This window comes from Ambystoma mexicanum, chromosome 6p (assembly GCF_040938575.1).
Source record: "Ambystoma mexicanum isolate Mex_15411 chromosome 6p, UKY_AmexF1_1, whole genome shotgun sequence".
Taxonomy (NCBI): Eukaryota; Metazoa; Chordata; class Amphibia; order Caudata; family Ambystomatidae; genus Ambystoma; species Ambystoma mexicanum.
The window spans coordinates 386,669,295-386,692,398 of record NC_090935.1 but is presented as its reverse complement, the minus strand read 5'-3'; the positions used below and the strand labels follow the sequence as shown (position 1 = coordinate 386,692,398).

The following is a 23,104-nucleotide window of genomic DNA, read 5'->3' as shown; positions in this document are numbered from 1 at the left end:
GCCTCTCCCATCGAGCACTGCATAAAACTGGACCTCAATATCTTCAAGACAAGCTAATACCTTACCACCCCACTCGCACCCTAAGATCAAGCTCAGCCGGCCTCCTAGTAATTCCTAAGACAAACTCAATCAGGTTAGGCGGATCATCATTCTCAGCCCTGGCCCCAACCCTGTGGAACTCGCTCCCATCCCACATCCGCCTAACTGAAGACTTAACGGCCTTCCGCAAACTACTGAAAACCTGACTCTTCCCCTAAGACTAAACGGTTCCAAACTAGCTTCATCACAATAACACCGACCAAGCAATCGACCTGATGCAAGAAATGTACAGCTAAACAATCTCGAATGTAAACTATAAAGACAAACAGTACTAAACGAGCAATGTAATGATGAGCGCTGAGAGCGGATGAGCGGATGAGTGCGTAGAGCGGATGAGTGCGTAGAGCGGATAAGTGTGTAGAGCAGATGAGTAGGAATGAATGTAGAGGATTAATGCAGTTGGCGGATGAGTGTGTAGGACCCATGAGTGTGTAGGACCCATGAGTGTGTAGGACCCATGAGTGTGGAGGGCGGATGAGTGTGGAGGGCGGATGAGTGTGGAGAGCATATGAGTATGGAGAGCGGATGAGTCTGGAAAACGGATGAGTGTATGGAGCAGATGAGTGTATAGAGCGGAAGACTGTGTAGAGCAGATGAATGTGGACAAGTATAGAGGATTATTGCAGTTGGCCAATGAGTGTGGAGGGCGGATGAGTGTGGAGGGCCAATGAGTATGGAGGGGGGGATGAGTGCTGAGAGCAGATGAGTGTGGAGATCGGATGAGTGTGGAGACCGGAAGAGTGTGGAGAGCGGAAGAGGCTGTATAGCGGAAGAGGCTGTATAGCGGACGAATGTAGAGGATTAAGGCGGTTGGCGGATGAGTGTGGAGAACAGATGAGTGTAGAGGGCGGATGAGTGTAGAGGGCAGATGAGTGTGGAGAACGGATGAGTACGAAGAACAGATGAGTCTGGAAAACGGATGAGTGTGGAGAGCTGATGAGTGTGGACGAGTGTAGAGGATTAATGCGGTTGGCGGATGAATATGGAGAGCCGATGAGTATGAAGGGCGGATGAGTGTAGAGAACCGACGAGTACGGAGAGCGAATGAGTGGGCAGGGCGGACGAGTATAGAGAATGGTTGAATGTGGAGAGCAGCTGAGTATGGAGAGCAGAGGGGCGTGGGGAAATGATGAATGAAGAGAACGGAAGATAGTAAGAGAGTGGAGAACGGAGGAGCCTGCAGAGCGGAAGAGAGTGCAGAGGGGAAGAACAAGCAGAGCGGCTGTGTGTGGAGAGCGGCTGTGTGTGGAGAGGCGCTGAGTGTGGAGAGGCGCTGAGTGTGGAGAGGCGCTGAGTGTGAAAGCATACCTCTTATCACACCCCACGCTTACTCTCTCCTTACACCACCATTCAACTAGAACACAGAGATACTACGACACCATTCGGTATAACTGTTCTCATATCAACATCTGCCGCTCACTCCCCATCACTCTAAGTAAACATTGCTGGTCTCACACCCCTAGCCAAGCGTTCTCCTCAGGCCTAACGCTGCCACTCTCGGTCTGGATAATTCTGGCCAGATCGAACACATACTCCTGATCTATCAGCCACCACACCTACCGCTAGGAAGCAGCTGCCACAGGAATTCCACACCAGCTGCACACATACCTGGTGCGCACACGCACCTTTGGACTCTCTCTACTCCCTCTACTGACCAGGACTTCGGTTCCCAAGGGCGTTCAACCTACCAGCGCCTTCAGACCATACCAATGGTATATAAGGCGCTATATAAGTGCAAAATAACATAACATAACATAACATTATTAAGAGTTATTAAAAAGTTAGATAAAGTTCAGATCAGGACTCAACTCAATACCCAAACCACTAGGATAGGCCTAGGGAGGGATCTGGAAATGCAGGTTCAACCAGCAAAGGATAAGTCGGAGCGATTTAGGATCAGGACTGTATGCCACGATTACCCTCTGGGAGACAGGGGGGAAACCACAGGTATGTAGACTTACCCCCCTGGTTCACAGTTCTCTGGATACTATGTGTGGAGGTTCCAGACTTGGTTGCAGGCTTGTTCTTGTGTCTAGGTTCCTTTTATGAGGGTCGTCTAGACTTAAGTGATACATTGTTTTTGCAAAATTTAGTTTTGTTGGTCTGGGTACTTAGGAATCGGTTACAGATAGCTTCTAGTAGAAGACCCAAATGAAGAAAGTCAAAGACTTCTGCGAAACAGATGGACACAGGACATGAAGACAACAAGATTCAACGAAGGTCACCATGGCCAGCCAGCAACAGGTGATCATCCAATGGTGTGCACAGGTGCAGGCCCAGCACAGTTTCCCTTGGTGTGAGATGGCTGGAATGCAGGAACAGGCGATTTGTGGCACAAGCTGCAGATCTGCGAAGTTCCAGGGCTCTGCTCAGAATGGCAACGGCTGCCCCGCAGTTGCCCAGGAAAGAGGTTGTCATCGAGCAGGAGTTGTTCCCACAGGTTGAAGCACCAAGAATGCCTTCTTGAGGTCAAGAAAGAAGAGCAGAGATTCACTGGTCCAAATACTGGAATCGATGCTGGTCAACAGCAGGAGTCATCAACTGACTTCTCTTCCTCATGGAAGTATTGGCTTCAATGATGATCAGTTGCAGGAGCCCTGCTTTTATCCAGGATTCAGAATGGGAGCATGCCCAAGCCCACAAATGGTAAGGATCTGCATTTTTTAAACCGACAGTGGCCGCAACATCTGCCCAGAAGCAGATTTTCAGGCACCAGAGATGTTGATTGGCACTAGACAGTGACACACTGTGACGCACACACACTGACACACACACACACACACACGCACACACATAGGCACATATACACATATACACATATACACACATACGCATATACACATATACTCCTATCCCCAGGATTTCCTGACCTGAGAACGCAGGAAGAAGGCCAAAGAAAAGCCTTCATGGTACAGCCATCTTAGGATGCTAGCTTTCTTTAGTAGCTCTTTGCGGTAAATGTGAAGGTGTACGAATAAAATGTAACAAAAATTGTAAAAATATCACAGATGCCACCAGCTTGAGATTTGAGGATACAAAGCATCCTAACTGCTCTTCACTGTAAGGTGATATGTGCAATTGTAACAATACAAGAATTCACAAAGCTGCATAGTCTGCCAGTACTGATAGTCTTAGGGACTAATCAATTTTCCCATAAGAATGAGCAAACAGGAAAGGAAGTAAGGTAGAAGGCTTTAATTACCTCCAAAATGCCGGGACAGGGTTCAAAACAAGCAAAAAGAAAGCGTGTCCCAAAGAAGTCTCTGGCAGGAAAACAGCAAAAAGAAAATCCTTCCTAACTAGTGGCTTTGCTCTCTTTCGATTTCCATAGCAGCAGTCTTTTCCTTTTCCTAGAATGTGGGAGTCTTGTTCATGCTCCCAGCACTCTATGTTCAAAGTATGAACAACAATTCTGCATTGAAACAAAAAGGGCGCCCTGACATGTGGCCCATGTCTGACTGAATAGTGTTAAAGCCAGACTTTAAATGTCCTTGTTTTGGTGACCCCTTTAACTTGGTTCATGTACTTTATTTGTATAAGAGGGCATTTGCAAAGTGGGGTTATGTACTGCATAGGCATCATAGCCAGGTTAGTTAAAGAGTGCCACTGGTACACTTCAATCCAGCGGACCACCACCAGCATCATGTCTCGCCCCACCCCCCACCATTCAAGAAGTGGGCAAGTGTCAACCTTCTATGTTGCCAATGTGTGCGTGTGGATTTGTGGCTTCACTGAATTTCTTACAAGACTTGGCCCAGTTATATGCATGAGGGATACTATAATCTTAACTGCCCCCATGCTACACAAATGCAGCAAAAGAGGCCATGTTATGGACACTATGGCTTATGGTGTCATGTAGAGCTGTCTACTTGATGTCATACTACAGCAGCGTATTTATGTCCATCTGCATTGGACTTGGCATAGTAGCAGTTAAGGGAGGGTTGTACAACAAGGTGATGCACTTTTTGGAATCTATGGTAGTGATACAATTAGAAGAATATAATATTTTATTTAGAAGGCTATGGAGAGAAGAGGGTGCTTTCTGATCCTGATTCTGAACTTGGGGGTGATGTTCTGCGGGAGGAACGCCTGGGAGGAGAAAGGGCCCAGGGAAACAGGAGGACTCTGTTGGGTGATGCTGTATTTGTTTTCCTTTAGGGAAGAAAGATCAGCAATGCCAAAGTATGTAATGGCTTGTTGTCAGAAAGATCATTTAGCTCCCCAAGTTCAACATCTTAATGTGGGTGAAACTATTCATCAACCCTTATGCATTAGGAAGAGTGAAAACCCTTTTAAAACCATATAGACTAATAGAGCTGGAAGGTCCCCAACTCCCAAAGGTGCAGTGAAAAGGAGTCTGGATAATATCAATATGGACTCTGAAGACCTTTATTTCTCTGTAAAACCAAATTTGTGATTGATTCTTATGATATTCCTGTAGGGAATAAAACTAGGAACGGAAATGACCACAAGGGTTTATAGTCATAATGTAGAAAGTCAAAATGTAGAAAAAAAAATGTCGAAAAAAAAAATGTCGAATTTTATTTTATGACGTTTTTTTATTCGAAATGGGGGGGGTTCCCCCCCAACCTCCCTATTTTTTCTTTTTGTTTTACCCATTTTTTTTTATTCCCGGACCCCAAAATAAATATATAATTAAAAAAGAGGGAATTCGACATTTTTTTTTCTACATTTATTTTTCGACATTATTGTCATGCTACATTGTATTTTCGACATTTTGACTGACCACTGACCACAAGATCAAAACCCAAAGGAAGGAAACTGATATTTGCATTATAAACTCCAAGTCCCATAATCCCCATGGTACTGGTACGAAGAAATGAGGGCTACAGAGGAACCAAACTGCAAAGTGCAGCTTGCTAATTGAAATTACCCACAGCTGAAGGAACCTTGGAGGCTTAAAAGGCCCCCTCAGGTACAAGCCATGAGTAAGAAGGAGCAGAGCTGTAGTCGTAGGTGCAGGAGTTGCAGCAGAAGCATTAACTGTCAGACAGAGAAGACTCCGGGACCACTGTCCAGTGTTGAGCAGTAGCCGGTCCTGAGAGGGTCTACACCTCCAGAAAACTTAATTGGAGAGGTTGCGCAGTGGGAAGCGTTGGAGAGCAAAGCTTTCCCCCTGGAGACCTGGATTGCAGAGGCTGTGCAGTGGGAAGTGAACGTTTTTAAAAGCTTTCCCCATAACAAGGCTGTCGATGGTGGCAGATGAGCACTGGAGATCCTTTGGGGTAGAGGAAGCTCTGCATGCGAGCGGCACGGGCAGCGGCAGACTGGAAGTAGTAGGTGACTGACTGCGAGGTGCAGCTGAGCCAGGGGACCTAATAGCAGCGAGGGAAACGGACGTGTACACCATACCCGGTGAGTTCACTAAGCTAAAGTGAAACTGGAGCGCTCCTTAACCACTTGCGTGCTCAGAACAAGTACTTTAACACCAAAAAGCAAATGGGTAGAGAGAAAAACACTAAAATAGGCAATTTTGAATGCCGAAATGGCAGAAAGCAGAGGAAACATTATTTTGTAAAAACAAAATGACTTTTAAGCATATGATATGATAAGTCATTTATAACGCGCCTGTACACAAGTGTCTCTAGGTGCAGCATATGGGTTTATTTGAAAACCCTATGTTTGGGCAACGAGATGGGGCAATAAATCCAGAACCCAATACAAGCTACCATTGCCCAAGCCAAAAGAAAGTCAAAACCAGGCAATTTAAAACTAACTATTACTGCCAAAGACAAAAGCGGGCAAATGAGAGTCCTAAAGTTTGTATATCATATTGCCCATTGTTGAAGTACATAAAAGAAGCTGGTGTAAACCTTCAATGCCAAAACCAAAGAAGAGTCAGAGTGAGACCATATTATTGTCAGTATTTGGTTAATGAAGAAGTGGGGAAACAAATGTGGCAAGAAGGCTGCCCGAAAGGATATTTAGAATGGGTGGAGCATAACTTGCAGAGGTTTTGGAAATCACCAAAGTGTAAAATAGAGCACCAATGTAAATGTTTTCTTCCCTAAGGAAATGCTTAAAACTTTGTGTTGTGATGCAACAGACATTGCAAAATTGTTGTAAGCTGATCTCAACCACAGAAGCACTAGTCGTTTGTAATTTTCCAACCTAGCAACGGAGTACACCAGGTCAGAGGTTGTGGTAATGCGTTATTCTGTTCAGGCAGGTGCGTATACCCGAACAAAGAACTTTGAAGTAGTAGGCCTGGCATGGAAGTAGCCCAGGTAGAAGTTGATGAAGTGATGTTAACACATAATTGCTGAAGAGTGTTGTATAAACTGCAGCAGAAGTGTATAATCATTTCTAAACAAATATGTGGTTGCAGAAGAATCCTGACAGACAATTTATATGAATTCTACTGAATTCAGGAATTGCTTTTGGTTCATGCAAAGAAGGTTGTTTTTCTTAATATGTTTTTGCTAAGTGGAAATCAAAAGAACTATATTGGAACTTTGATACAAGATGGGATTTCCTTATTCTTTGGAACTGTTGAACAGAATCCTGCTTGAATCTGGGGAAGGGAAATTCCCCCAGGCTATACGGAGAGACCGTTATCATAATTTAACTATTACATATGTTGCCTTTGAACTGCCATATATTACCTTAATGAGTTGGTGTATGTACAAGTGTGAGGGACAGAAACCTTTCGTTAGAGTGTTTTACTTAGTTTATTTTAGGGAGCGCTATACTCATCAGGAATGGGATGATGAGGCATTACTCCAACCTTTTGAGTGAATAAAATTGCATCTTTTGGAAAACCTACACATAGTTGCCTGCCTCACGTTTCTGACCCCACACAGTATGGAGCGAGAGCTAAATCTAGTCTGTGGCAGGAATGTGTGCAGATGTTCTCCCACTGAAGCCATATTTCTGTACGTTTCCAACAGTATCAGTGTGAAATTGGCAAATAGCTTGGGCATGGACTAATTTGCATGGGTCACAAGGTCACAAGGTCCATGTTACTAGGCTACCAAACATCAACAGAAGGCACTTGCCCTTCCAAAAACAGTGGGGAGGTATTGCAGTGGTTCAAACAGTGGGCCCTCTTTCAGGGTGCCGTGCTGATTAGGACATTCCTCTGTGGAACTTAGCACATCCTTCCGTGGGAGTTAGATATGACAATGAGAATGGCTATTCAGAAACATCTAAAAAGCCCTATTCACAAAGTGAAGCAAAAGAGCTGTCTGATTTTGCTTTTATTATCATGAACTAGTCAATTTTAAACAGGATCAATGTTTTGTATTTCTGTGTAATTTCTTACAAAATATGGCAAACGTCTTATAAACAGAAAAACGGCGAAGGGTGGGCACTGCTAAATAATTACAAATATAAGTATTGGGTTTAGGAAGTTTGATAATTTGTGGTTTGATTCAAGGAGCAATCTGGTCAAAATAAACCTTGGTGTCAATACCACACAGAAGGTGCAGGAGAGGTCCCCTCAGGTATGGAATTGTCATTGGCCAAAGAGAAGGAAGGCAAGAAATGGGACTTTGGGAGTAAAGGCAGTACTGTGAGACAGCAAGCTGGTGAGATGTATGAAGTAAAACCTTGGCTGGAAGCTCCTGGGATTTGCACATTGGTATCCCATCCAAGCTTCTACCCCGTCAGCCGTAGCATGGCCCATAGGCCCTGAACAAAGGTTCCTTCTCTGGAATAGAGGATGAGAAGTAGAGGCCCAGATTCCAGTGCCTGAGGAGACAAGAAAGACAGATGGGGGAACCTTTAAGGGCACCAGGAATGTGGATTGATCACCTACACTTGGGAGGACACTTAGACTTAGATTTACAATGTGAGGCTCAAGCTGGTGAAACTAAGGAGAGTCCATCCTGTAGTCACCAATGTTTTATGCTGTATTTTCTTAGATTATCCTAAACCTGTAACTAGCCTTTATTACCCTTTGTTTAAATGTTCATCTGTCTGCCTCGTGACGTTCCTAATCGGCATTCTGACGCCCGAGCTATGGTGTCTCTACTTATCTCCACATATCAAACACCAATATCCAGAACACTGACAAACCAAAGGTATTCATTTACTAGAAAGCTGTTGTTATATCTGTCACTGGTAATCTCAGCTTTGTTAATTATCAGCTCAGGGCTTCAGAAATGGCTTGGAGGACACAATGTATGATGTTTTTAGGTAAGTTTGTGTTTTCTAAGTCAACATCCTGTTGTTGCTTAGGGAGGAAATATTCCTCCATAATTTTTACATGATTAACATATATGTAGTTTACTTGGTCTGTGTTTTACCTGGCTACAATTACTCCACAAACACCGTATCATATTTCAGGTTTTCCAGCAGACCTATTTTCATGATTAGCTTCTTCTGTGTTTTTCTTCCAGTGCAACAAATGTACACACTACTTTCTAAAAGAAGCCCGAAAAAGGTCTCTGATAAGCGAGGGCTTTCAAGCTGTTATAGTTCAGGCGTTCCGTGTCCCAAGTGTCAGAAGCAGCTGCACTCTGGCTATGTGGCTTGATGCTGCTGGACCATCGCTGGGTCCCTTTCTCTAATCTCATGGCTCTGCTGGCTGGTGGCTGGCGTGCTGCAGTGCTTTGCAGTTGCTTCACCGATGCTATCTTAGTATGTTGGTAGGCGATGTTTGTTTTTCCCCCCCAACACCGGCCATTTAGCATCTGTTATGTCGACCTTCCCCAGCACCGGCCCTTCAGTGTTTCTTGTGGCAACCTCCCGGCATTAGAGATTAGTAGGGTTTGCTGGGTAGACTGCTATTTGTTTTTTTTTTATTTTTCTGTGTTGCTTGCAGTCTGCCCATTGTTTTTAGTCAGCGGTCAGAGGGCTCTTCCTTTTGTGGCCAGGTTTTTGTGTAGAGATTGTGGAGTCACTGGAGACTGAAGGGCAGTGTTTTAGCCCTTAAGAGGTTCTGCGCTCGGCGGATTTCTTCTCATTTTACCTCTGTGTCTTTCATCATGTTGTTTACCAGGGTCAATTCAGCTGATGGAAACCTTCTACCAATAGCTAAGCCACTACCTATGCCTAATATGGCTTATATCGGGGCGCATTAACAAGCCCCTCCAGAAAAGGTTAAAATCTAGGCATATGGAGCAACCATCCCCGGAATTTGGTACTGCTCTTGTGCATGGAGGCTCACGAACAAGTGGGTGACTGAGGTCATGGGAAGGAGTAATCACAGAAGGCAGCGCTCCTTGAGCAGAGATTTGAGTTCCCTGAAGATGAGCTTGGACTCATTCAAGCCTCCCCTATGGTTAGTCTGGAACTGGATAGAAAGGTCAAAATATGTAAAAACGATCCAGTGTGCTCACCTGGAGGAATAATTGTCGGAAACCAATCCGGAGATCTTAACCAATCCTCTTTGGCTGTTGCTACATCAGTACAGTCTCCTTTGGAATCTATTGATGTCATCTTTGAGGCCCATGGATAGGCCTATTTGGACACCAAGGGTTCAGAGGATGGCCACATTCATGCGGTAAATTGGTTGTTTATCAAGGAGACGATCATCTCGGATCTTAATCAGTGTGTAACCAGTCTAGACTTCTGCCGATGGGCAGCCTCTCTCGGCAAGGTTGCCTCGGACAGCTCCGGAAAGGACTGACACCGAATGTGAAACTGACTGGAGTAACATAAGGTCTCTCCCAATATGATGGAGACCTCTTGTCAAACTGATCTAATGGATTTTAATAACAGGATTACTATTGTTGAAAAATGCAATGAACACTGGTTGGATTCAACTTGCCTTATTCCTGATACTTTGTTGGTCTCTGCATTTGTGAAACCCCCTAGCGATGTTATATCGTCAGTGTAAACAACTTTGGGCTCAGTGGCTATTGGAGACAACCTAGTTACCTCTTCTCGTTGGAGGGATATATGTCTTAAAACATCCAAAATGCCATAGATTTTTAATTTACACCAAAGACTGTTTATCATGGAAAACCGAAATGTTATCATTACTAATTTGGCCAAATCAGAAAGGATTGAGACCAGGCAGGCATTACAGAATAAGGTCTTGTTATGGCTTCATGCAAAAGTGGGCCAGGGATGTATAAGATGGCAAGATTTGAAACTCTTGCAGTGGATTCAAATCCCTCAATGATGCCCTGAAAGTAACTGACTGCATCATTATTGAAAGTGGTAAGAGCAACCGGACGGCTTTTCTGAACCAGTATAAGATGCTGAAGAATTTACCACTGGTTTCTACTTTGAGAATGGTTTTAGACTGGTCCTTGTTTCTCCTTTTACTTTTACTTTAATAAGCAGAGTTTTATGTTTTTTTTGTTGCTTATTTTGAATTATGACTTATGGTCTTGCATCTTTTGTTTTTTTGGATGATTTGTATTACCTGTTTCCCATTGTATGCTTGCTGTTTTCTTCTGTTTGTTTTGTTTGTTCTATCTGTGCGCCCGTTTGCTGATGGGGCTAAGGCACACAAATGTAATAAACATGAACATAGACAATGAACTGTATGAGATGATGTATTTACATGTATGTGTGAATGGATTGTTTATGTATTAAGGTAGCGCCCCCTACATTTTCACCTCCCGTGGCAATCAAGCAGCCAACATAATTCGGCTCTGTTAATGTTCCCTAGTTACCAAAGCTCTGCTAACCAGAGCCCCAAGCTGGCAATTCACCACAATATCTTGTGATCATTGTCTTAAATGAAGGTTTCTCTGTGTGTAATTCTGTCAGCAGAACATTACCTGAATCAGCTTTTGTAATTCAAGTTGCAGCAAACCTGGCACGTTTGGTTGCTGTAGAACCGAGACATGAAGCGATGATGGTACAATATTAATCATGATGCCCGCAAGCTGAAAAAAGACAACTCCAATATGAGGAAATAAGCATGTTAAAGCGCAAATCAAAACTATTTCATGATTCTTTCTGCCCTTTTCTAAGGTCGCTGTATAAAGAAGAGGCTGGTCTGCAATGTGGACAATGACTGTGGCGACTTTTCAGATGAAGACTGTGAAACAGACCCCAAGTCTCCTTGTCGTGCTTTTGAAGGCATTGAGGTGTCAGAGCTTGGAAGATCTGCTGGAAATGGGTAACAATAGTATTACAGAAATGGCCCTTTAAGAGCTGTTCCATTGTGCTCCTAAATAAGGAGTTGATCTATTAATCCTGATGTGTAGGAATGTGCTATCACATATATTCGTTTTGAGATGTAACATCACTATATAAGAAAGGTACACCGCTACTCCTTTGTAATAACTTGATACAACCCCATTGTAATAACTTGATACAACTATATTCTGACATCACAATGCAAACAGAGGGATGAACGGAAACTCCCTGAACACAAGATCAGCTGCATTTGTGATACTTAATTAAAGGGATGGTTTGCTTTTCAGACTCCTTTAGTCGGAATAGAATTTCACTGATATTTAATAGGCATCTCTTGAAAAGGAAATATTTATAGTCATATGATTGACTAGTCAGTGTAGGAGGCATGGTTTGTTAAGGAATGAAAGAGAAATCTGAGATATGGACACTATTTTCACTTCAGCCCAGAAGGCACCGACTTCCCCAGTAAACCTATCCACAAACTGAAACATAGGGTTGTGAGGATCCTATGGAAGACCTATTATTTTTCTTACCTAGCAATAGTCCACAGTGCCAGTAGATGCTCGATTGCCCATGGACCAGGAGAAAAGGTAGGAAAGAGAAGCTAAAGGGGGATTACAATTCCCTAAAAGTGGATGTTTGATCAAGACAGAGGGACATGGATGCTTGGATATAACAATGATCACTGTCTGGAATTGCTGAATAGACTTGTGAACGTTTCTCCCACCTATAGCAAGAGGGTGAAGATCCAAAGAGAAGGGAAATTCATTTAACCTGAAAGAATTTCTGCATCACTTTCTGGAGAGGTTCAACGGGTGGATCCAGGAAGGGAGGCTGAAGGGTATACCCAATTGGATGACTACATAAAAGAAAAAACTTTCAAGCGTTGTGTGGTATCAGATTAAACTATTGCAGCACCATTGGAAGGTTCCCTAAATGCAGAAAAATGCTGCTAGCGGAGCCCTCCACATGGAAAATGCAAAGCCTAGCAAGATTTCTTCCCAGAGAAATTGAATAACTTCGATTTGGTAATATGAAAAGAGGTCATGAGCCTTTTGGGGTTACATCAGGAGGAAAAGGATGACTGAGAGTTTATAGATGCATAGATTGCTTGATAGCTGCAACCAACTTTGCAGAGTGTCATTTACTGGTGAAGATCTTTGCCTCTTCACTCAGCATTGATGGCAAGAGTCATAACCATGTCCAATTCAGATTGGGAAGAATGCGCCAAAATAATGGAGAAAGGGTGATTGCTGTAGAGGAAGAACCCACACCATGGCAGTGGATCTGAAAGTCTACTCTGAAGCAGTCCCTTTTAAGCCACTTTGAACCACCAGAGTAACCCAAGATTTATCCGGATTGAACTTGGCTATGGCACAGAATATTAATGGGATTGGGTGCAAACCAGGAGTTGCGAGCGGTATCTCAGGGGAAAGGGCACGTCTCAGTGATCCGTATTGAAGCCCTTCCCATGAAGATGCAATTCTGGGGGAAAACAGAACGTGAGAAGGAGAATTACTGGGAGTAGTTGAATATATATCTAGCTATCCCATGACTAGTACCTTCCTCCAAAGAGATGACCATCATCAAGCCACCATCTGAGAGAGGTTGGCAGCACCTCAGAGGGAATGTTGTAGACCATTGATTCTGGGGTCCAATGCTGCAGAATATTGTGAACTAAGGGATTTAGACTAATGTGTGCTCATAGTACAGTGAACACAGAGGTTGCCATTTCACAATGTACTGGATCTCCATGTTAGATATATGTGCTTGTGGCAACCGGATTGTACTCCTAGAGACTTTCTCTGGAAATCCGTCCCTAGAAGGGACATTACGTTTTTAAGCTAACATGTTCACCAATGCCGTCTCAATCATTTCCCAGAATTGTTCAAGAGGGAGAAATGAGCAAAAGGGTCTGCCGGCATAGCGGTAAGGGGGTGAGGGGTCTCCACATGTTTCTCATATTCCTAAGGCTTTCTCTTGTGCATGCAGTAATCCTGGAAATGGGTGAATGAGGAAAAAATAGAAGAGTGTCACAGCCATGAAAAGAAATGGTGGCACTAGTGTCTACAAAGCCAGGATGGTCAGGTTATAGTACAGTAGACAAAATTTGTCTGGTGTACAAAACCTTTGCAGTGGTCCATTTCAAGGTAGAGAAACATGTTTATTTAACCCTTCTTCACCCAACATCTACTGTCCAATAAGTGTAGAGCATGTTCTACACAACTGGGCAGACTCCTTATGAAAGTTGTTAAATGTGTCAATTTGAGGATTACTTTATTTCAATTAATACCAACATTAATTCCCTTTTTGTCTTCTTTATAGTGTTAATATTTTAGGTATGGAAACGAGAAGCAACCCATTCAACAATGAGTATTATAATGGCATCTGTGATCGAGTCCGTGACGGCAATACAAGAATGTATTATCGCAAACCATGGAACGTTGCTGCACTTGCCTATGAGGTACTATCCTCTACTATTTATGTATCTTAAACAAATGTCAATTTGATATAGATTGGCAAAAAATCTTTTTGACACAATGGAATAAGATGGCTCTTTCATTATCTAGGCATTAGGTAGAGTAATCAGGGTGTCATAGTGTATTGAGAATTGACAAATAAATAACAGACTTGGAGAGTTTTTCATTCGTGGGCCGAGACAAGAGTCAATACATGTTACCTTTGACTGAACTAGACGAAGATTATCCCTAATGATATCACCACCCTGGGGAGTGTGGCGGCAAATCTGCAGTCTAGGATTCTAATCCATATATTTAAGTACAAGCCCACATTCCATCCATCCTGCTGCAATCAAGACGCCATCTTTTCTAATCTGTTGCCCCAGGTCTCACATACCCCCATATCTGCGACACTCCCCACGCTCTTTTCATACTTTTCCCTGCCTCCTGCACTTCTAGCCCCGGGCACAGACCCACACTCACTTGCAGCAATAGCGTCTCCCCTCTTCTTGTCCCTGCTGCACGGCAAGGCCTCAGAAATAGCAAAAGGACTAATGTCATAGGAAAAGAACATATTTCCTGATGCCGATGCAGGCCATTTTGGTTTGTAATTTCTTTTTAAAGTAAACTGGGCATGTGCAGTATACGCAGGAACATTTGCTTTACAAGAAAACCCATTAGCAGGCCAGAAACAGCACCCCGGTGTACTAATAGCATTAATGACCAGGGGCTGGGCCAGGGTGTGCTGTTGTCAGCTTGGCCCATCCAGCCTAAGCTCCTTAACGCTTTATTACAATTCAGAAAAAGAGGGAATAGTCAGGGTTGAAAGGGGAACCTATCAATCTGTAAGAAAAGCCATTAGCTTTTATTATCTATCATATTATAATGTCATTCTTTCTTCTTTTCCAATTTTATTTCACCCCGTATGCGTAGCAACATTTTGAATGATAGTAATCCCAAACTGTTTTAGATGTGTAAACTTTACTATGCTGGTTATCCGAATGTAAATAAGACCCGTTCCCACGCGGTTGTAAAGGAATTTGCTAGACACATATATTTCATATTCAGGGCTATTTCAATCTGCTCAATAATATTAGTTAAAGAGTGGGCCAAATGTTACTCTTTCTCCACGAGAATGCAAGATAAGTGAAAATATGATCCTTGAAGATATGCTCAGAGGCACAACATGTAAGGGCGCAGTGACATTGGCTGTTCAATTGAGAACTACGTTTGTTTTTAAAGACCAAGTCTGATTGGAAAAATAAATATTGATTTTGTTTGGAATATAAACCAGGTATACTAACAACTGTATTTTAAATATTAAAGAATCCTACGTTTGGATTGAGAACCCGCAATGCAGTGTTAACATGTTTGAATGAAATAATAAAAGTATCTAAATAGTCTTGAAAATAAGCAGGAAAAAGATGTATTTCTTCAGTCTAAAAATATGTGTTGTATAGTGTTTTGATATTTATCAGTATTGAGAAAATAGTAGCCAGTGGTTTTCCATTGTGTTTACTGTCTGACTACTCCATGGAGACTGTGAGCTGCATGACGGGTATTGCCCACAACTGCTTAATAAAGTAGTATTACATTTAGTCATGTTCCATTGACACCTACAAACCTTGACACTTAATCAAGCTTTTCCTTAAACTACAATTTCCACCCGCTCTCCATAGTTCCCTTCTTATGTTACCCTTCTGTCATACCATAGTTACATGCACTTGGAATCCCAAGGTCACATGTTCACGATGGAAATGGATAACATGTCCTGTGGATAACATGTCCTGTATCGGACATCCCAATACCATATTCTGGGGCTTAATCTTGCACTGCTGAATGACTGTCATCCCTTTACAGACACCAGTGAAGATGGTTGCTAGGGCAATGATAATCTGTGAAACCATGAGAGTAGCAGCAGCAGATGGTGACTAGTAACACAAGCAGTCCAGGTTTCCCACAAAAGGTGCAAACTGCGTGAAACCATTCCAACAGCCTGCTTTTCTTCTTCAAAATCCTTCAGAGTCTGATATCATGCATTTACATCTCCAGTAGTCGCCCATGTGGGCCAGATGCAGTTTTGCTGTTTTCTTAGTGGACAAGTGCATTTCCATACAATTGTTTGCTGAATGTAAGTAAGGTCTAATCTTCACCCAATATGTCTTACCCTCAAGATCCTAAAATGTCTACTTGTCATCACTTTTTGTTGAATGACATCGGCTTCTCTGTGACCTCTCATCTTGACTAGCCATTGTATTATCCTGGGTCCTTTGCTCAATCTATGTGACACCATTTGATGTCTGATCTTTTGGTGGTTAAAAAGGAATGTAAAAATGTGTGTATAAAGAATTACTAAGTCTCTAACTGGGAGGATCCTCTGTGATAGCGAGCAAGATCTGAGCCTGGGACGCCAACTCCCCCCTAAACGCTTTGAAAGAATCAATTTTCTGATTGACCACGAATTGTAAAAGGGATTGTTTTTTTGTCTGGTGAAGTCTGCCTAGAAAGTGTCTGTCGTTATGCTTTAGTCAGGAGAGTTTGCCAGACTGAGGCAGCCCCCTACAAGTGTGATTGACTATTTAGAGTTTTGGTCTATAGAGCTATAGTGCCGGATTCTAAGTGTTTTCTAATGGCGCAATCCCTTAGGAAAACGCGCTGTGAATCAGGGCCCAAAGTCTAAAACACTTTATCAGATTGTGAGAAAAACCGATGGATTTCGTTAATCTGAGTAAAGGATTGGGGTAGCCATTTGTTTGAGTACACTTGCTTCTAGACTGCAGGCTAACTTTGGTCTCAAGCTTTATCCAATTTGAGCCAACATTTCAAGTTTAAGCGACCAAAGGCATTGTGATATTGCCTCAAGTGTGGAGAACGGAACCTTTCTTATTCCTTTGAGAACTTTAGTTTTGAATGTAAAAACATTATTTTCTTGTTTCTGACCACACAGTGTCAAGTATAACATTCTCTAATGTAAAATAGAAATGGCCCCTACAGGGAGCATATACGTTTTAGGAGATAAATTCATTATGGCAATAGAGTTGACTTTTACCCTAGCACTGAAGTTGATCAGAGCCTCACAATGTCAGTGTGATTTTGGACAAGAATATTTCAAAGTTCTTGTGGAAGATGTTAATTTTGTGGTATGTTGAGCAAATACCCAGTTGTCAAGCTTCTGTCCTTTCCAGTCTAAAAGTTTGTATAGGTGCTGTGTTGCTCATTGACAATGTGGCATTAGAGTAAATGTACTCCAAATTACTTTTTGACTTAGTACTTTACCAATATTGTTACCTGGTCAGTAAAGATTTGATAATGTCAACTCCGACCCATGAAGCATGTGTCAGTGGAGGCTTTCGCCGCCAATTTCTCCCACCCACCTCCCACCATGGCTGACTCATACCCTGACACATCCCTTTCATGCTCCACTCTGCAATATCTGAAACTCTCGATTTTCTTGTGCCTCTCATGAGGATCCGCTTGAAGCCCAAAGCCAAGTGCAATTCTTGGTACGACTTAGACGTTGTCACCCCTAAATGCAAGTGCAGGGTGGCTGAGAGGAAATGGCGTGCTTCCATTACATCCTTTGGCTAACTGGCCTGTCGCCTGCGACAAAGGCAAAAGGGGCTCTCTGTCAGCACCAAGACGAGAGCACACATCCAAGCCCACGTCTCTGCGGCATCTAACAACTCAGCCAAACTCTTTAAAATCTGCAAGGCGCTGGCCAATCCTGCTGCAGTCTCGACCTCTCCTGTCCCCTCCCAGGCCCTCTGCATGGCCTTGGCTTCTCATTTCATCTCTTAAACTCAGGACATCCTGTCCTCTCTCTCTTCCGCTCCCCCTACTCCCTCTACTCTCTGCTTTTCCTCTGGCCCTTCGTCTGCCACCCCTCCTCCCTCCTTCTCTGCCTTTCCCCTGTTCTCCTCAGACAAGGTTTCTAGACAAGTCCGATCTATGAAAGTCTCAGCTGAACAGGTTCACCCCTGTTCATCCAACACCATCAAAGACCACATTGACACCCTGGCTCCTGCTCTGGCTGATTTCTGCAACCACTCCTTTGCCACTGGAGTCTTCCCCTCCCCCCTGAAGCACTCCCTTGTGCACCCGCTTCTTAAGAAACCCTCTGCAGACCCTTCATGCCGGCTAACTATCGTCCAATCTCCATCACTACTTTCCTAGGCAAACTATTGAAAAAGCTGGCCATCTCCCAGCTTAATCTTCACTCTGAATCTGTTGGTTGTCTCCATGACCATCAATCTGGCTTCAGAGCTGCCAGAAACTGCTTTCCTGAACATCCATGAAGACCTGCTCTCCAACCTTGATTCCAACACCCCTGTGTCCTCATCTTACTTGATCTCTCTTCCGCCTTTGACACTGTCAACCATGCCATCCTGCTGTCCGTGCTGTCCTCCTTCCTTCCCGATCGACCCTGCCAGGTTCAACTTGGGTCGTTCCTCTCCTCTATCTCTACCTGTGGTGTCCCCAGAGGTATAACCTCTCGCTGTGGCTTTTCAACACTGATTTGCAGGCTCCCCTCTGCCACTTCATCTCTGACTGTCTGTCCGACGATCCAGGAGTGTTGCCACCAATGATCTCTGTGCTAATGCCAGTAAGACCGAGATTCTCCTCATCGGCACATCTGCTCCCTCCTTTCCTGTCACTCTCTGGCCAGCCTTTCTTGGCCCTATTCCTGCTCCTACCTGTGAGGCTAAAAACCTTGGGGTAACCTTCAACTCCACTCTTTCCTTCTCTTCTCATATCTCTGATGTCTCTAAGAAGTCACACTAACAGCAGCACCTCATCAAAGGTATTCTTCCTTTCCTCTCCTTCCCCCAGAAGCTCACTGTCTCCAGAGCTCTGGTTCTCTCTAGGCTGGACTACTGCAACAGCCTATTTCTAAATCTGCCTGCCTCTACTCTGTGCCCTCTGCAACTCATCCAAAACAAACTGCGAGATGTGTCATGGCCTCATGCCCAGGGATTGTATCTCTCCAGGACTGACATCTCTGCACCGGCTCCCAGTGGTGCGAGGATTAGGTTCAAAACCCTCTGCATTGTCCACAAGGCCTTCTGGGGTCTGGGGCCTCAATACCTTCAACTCACTCTTCCTAAAAATCTTCCTTCTCCAGCTCTTCGCTCATCTACCTCCAACTCCCATTAGCTCAGGTTGGTACTCAACCTCCTAAATTACCACTTTGCCTGTCCCTCAAAACAGGCAGGGGACTTCAACACAGACCTATTCACCACAGGGGAGTGGGAATCTGACAAGGCAACACAGGTTGGATGGCTGCAGCCATTGGGACTGGCTGTGGTGGGGCCTCGTTCTCACACTGCTGTGCTTCACGTCATGGTGGGGAACAACCTGCATATTCAAGCATACTGGAAGATGCTTCATTGAGACTACTGGAGGAGGTTACCAATTGTGGCAGTGTGAAAAAATACATCTTCCTGTAAGTGGTTTGTAAATTGTGGGTTCCTGAATGAGCTGCCACTCTGTATCTTGTGTATTTGACAGATTGTTGGTAGCCTGTTGTTTATTTTTGGGCTCAAAGTCAAATCCGGCCATGGCATGTGTTCAAAAACACTGCAGCAGCACCAACTAGCAGAACTTGCCACACAAGCGAAATTACTGTGAATCTGTTCATCCTCTGAATGTCCCTAAAAACCTGGGAAGGTCAGATCTCTTTGCAATAGGAAGATTTTGCTAACGTGGTCCTCTTGCATCTGTTGGATTTGCAGGTGGTCAGTGATAATGCACATGGCCACTCCTGGCAGGTGGTTGGTGTTTGCAACGTGTACACTGATGCAGTCCATGAATTATTTGCAGACTCTCCGCATAGTGATTTCAAAATAATTGTCCTAATGACATTTTAAAAGCACAAGAATTGGGACTATGTCGGATTGTTACCGTATAAATTGAAAGGACTTGTTTAAAGACTTATATCTCAATGTGTCTGTGGCAGAGGGCATGTTCACTAACAGACGTTGGTTGCTGGCATCTGTTGAAGCATCGATTTTTGGATTCTCCACAATCATGCTCTTTTCTGTTATCTTGTTATCTTGTTTGCACTTTTCCTTAACTTTCAAAATTGGTGATTTCGAAACCTAGAGTGATGAGCCAGTAAGAGTGCTTATTTGGCCTAATGTTAGTTGTGTTTTGCTTTGCTCTAGATGTATTGCCTACGATCCCCACTGACTAACCTTACACTAACCCATGGATCAGCCATTGTAACCTTTTGTTTGCATGTTTTGTTCTCGGCCTCCTGCCTCACTGCATCTTTCTCACTGTCTAATTAAGCTTTAAGTTTCCTTGTACCTTGCTGCGCCCAGTTACCTAAGGGTTTGGTGCGCCCTACAAATCAATAAACAAACAAACAAACAGAATGTTTTATTTTTTCTTCAAGTCAAAAGCAGAGAAGCATGTCTCAACTGAAATATACAAGACCTCCATGGCCGTGGTGACGGAGATCATGCGGGGTGAAACGGAATCTTTTCAGCTTGGGCTAACATTCAAGACGATACCCACCGAAGGCGGCTCCAACGTGAGCATCAGTGGCGGTGCAGGTCTGGACTTGTCCAAGGACAAAACTATAAAAAAAATTATGGAGCATGCACTAGAGACGGTAAGATTTGGATGAAAAATTATGCTTTTTGCCTCTTAACAAGATGGCAGTTTGGGGTGTAAATACAACGTTTCTGTTTATACATATATTTATTTGCATTCATAAAGTACACTATCACCATGTAGGCATCTTGGTGCTTACACGCTGAACAATAACAAAGTTCAGTAAAAAAAATAATTGAATCTATAAACTGAAGAAAAAGTGGACCTGAAATATGAATCAAAAATAAATGTTTTCAGTATGTTTTTCTAAAATTCAAGCAATCCGGTCCTTTTCATTCCTAATCCCCAAATGAACGGCCTCCTAGCATAGACCCTTTGAGAGTTTTAGCATTAATGTATCAGCTGAGAGAGCACTCCTTTAAGGCGTACACAAATATAATTCATGAAGTACAAAATTGGGGGATTCAGGGTGTAAAGCATTAAAGACTGTGCTGTCTGCTTCACAAGCAATTCTTTTCTAAACCAGCAGCCAATGCACGGCCTCTATTGTTGCTACACAATCGCTCCCCCTCAGGCTTAGGAGCCTTCCAGAAACCACACCCCATCGATTTTGCAAATGTTTTAGCGCATTCTTATTTAGTCCATTTTAAATCCCAACATGCAGAGACAAAAATGCCAAGAGTAACTTCATCATTCAAAGTGAAATATAGTAGCAATTCTTGCTTAGTTTATATTTAGGTGGAAGCTCCCTGCCTGTAAGACTGAGGTGATCTGGTAATGTAAAGTTAGGTTGGAGTTGATGCTTCATGCTGCGGTTCTTGACCACGGACATGACCTGAAGTCAACCACCCATTGATGGGGACAGAAATCTGGGCCCTGTGAATTTGCTGAACCCCAGTAGGTCCAATACCTTTCTGTTTACTGACATGGAGTTTTCGTCTTTTAAGATTGTATCCATTGATCTATGGCTGAAAACAGAACAGGTTTTTTTTAATACTTTGAAGTTTTTTCAATGCATTCCTCCAATCGGATTAAACATTGACACAGCAAGGTACATACAAATATGAAAACAGTCAATACAAGAGAGAACTCTGGGTTGACATGTAGCTTAAACAACAGTGTGAAAGAGCCAATCGTTGAGCGACCCCCGCATGTTATGAGCCTGGACTGAGATTCATAAGGGATAAGGACACAGATTGTGTACTTTCACTTAATAAATAATAAATCCAGGGCAGAATCTTGGATGCCAAGACGTTTTTCCATGGCCCACTGTATTGAAAGAAGCAGACACATCGAGCAGTATCCAGGCCCCATAGGCTCCTCGATTTGCCCTCTGTCTCAGTCAATCGACTACTACTTCTGCTCTCGTTATAAGACCTGCTTGGAAATGGTGATGTAATAGGCCTGAACTCTTATCAAATCACTAACTGATTTGCTACTGACCTTTCCAATAGTGTCTTCGATAGGAATGTTGAGCTATAGGGACATCATTTGTCAGGATATGTGAGTCCAGAGCAGCCCTTTATAACCATGTTCTCATCACTACCAATTTTAATGCTGGTGGAACAGTTCCGGTAGAAAAGCATGTATTCAGTGGCAACAGCCTTTTATTGTTTTTATGAGCCTGGACTGAGATGCATGAAGATCGCGGATCGTGTTTACTCAATTAAGAAAGAACAAATCCAAATCATGGCCCTCACTGCACTTTGGACAGCGTAGGCGTGGGCTGGCGGGCTTTTGCTGACCGAGTATGCCCTCAAATTCAGGGCTTAATGCCACACATTTACTCTGTGATCGAGTTCATAAAAGGGAAACCACACATTTTCTGAGATGTGTAATTTATACAGGAGTAGCACTCGCCCGATTCAAGAAACTTAAAAGTGCAAATTACAAAAATCTTTAGAAAATCAGCCAGGTATGGCAGTTTAACAAAAGGTTCAGTAATTTCCATTTCTATTCATTTTTGGTTTTAGCAAATTCTCGCCAACACCATTGCTACACAGAAGAGAGTGAGTAAAGGGATGCCAAAAAGCCAATATTGTGTTTTGCATGACAACTAGGAATACTGTGGCATAATTGGCCAACACACTAAATGCTATTTCTTGTTCCATTACACCGATGTTATCCAATAGTGGTTTGTTTGAACTATTTTCCCCCAATCAGGAGATATGTACCATGTCATGTGATTGTGTCACTTTTAAAGCTGTGATGGCGTAGTGATCTTTCTTTTCCCAGCCAGGGGGAGTTGTGCTTCTTTCCTGGCCCTTTTGGGTTACATGTAGATTTCCCTTTCTGGATACTGTTACCATACAGGTGATAATTTTTTTGGGAGAGGCGCAGTACCACTGACGACTACAGTTGTCCTCATAAGAAATCTCTGATTTCTTATAAGAACATCTCCAATAAAATAGGTTGTGAGGACATCTGTATGTTGTGATTCATTGAAGAAGTGCAGTAACACTGACAAAATGTTTCCTCCTGCTCACAGCCTGTTTCTATTTTATGTTTCCCTGGTTCTTGTTTATTTTTATTTATTTTTTGACATTTTATTTTATTAGCATTTATTCTTCATTTCAAACCAGAACATTTCAATATATAATCCCACAAAGGAAAACCAACACCACTCCCTCTGCCACCTCCCCAATCTATACCAGTGTTTCCGGTTCGAACTGTGCCACAGACTATTGATAACAAAGTCCCAGGGGTACCAATTCTAAAACCACACGAGCTGCATGGATTGGCTCCCCTAAGGCACCTTTCCTCATTGCCATTCTATTCATCACTCATTCCATAGGGATCAATATGGTCTCCCTTCTATTAAGATAACAGAAGTTCCCATTCTTCCGAAAAGCACCCTAGTTGATCATTGACCATTGCTGTGAGTTCTCCATGATCATCACATCCCTCAATGTTTGCTCCCATTC

At 43.2% G+C, this 23,104-nt stretch overlaps 1 protein-coding gene across 1 annotated transcript in view; it reads left to right on the top strand.

The window, feature by feature from the left end:
• C9 (complement C9) overlaps positions 1–23,104 on the top strand; it is a 189,477-nt gene that overhangs the window by 73,952 nt on the left and 92,421 nt on the right. The window contains exons 4-6 of the mRNA XM_069627168.1: positions 10,996–11,143; positions 13,489–13,627; positions 20,020–20,238. Coding sequence (XP_069483269.1) covers positions 10,996–11,143; positions 13,489–13,627; positions 20,020–20,238 — 506 coding nt within the window. The remainder of the gene's footprint in view (positions 1–10,995; positions 11,144–13,488; positions 13,628–20,019; positions 20,239–23,104) is intronic.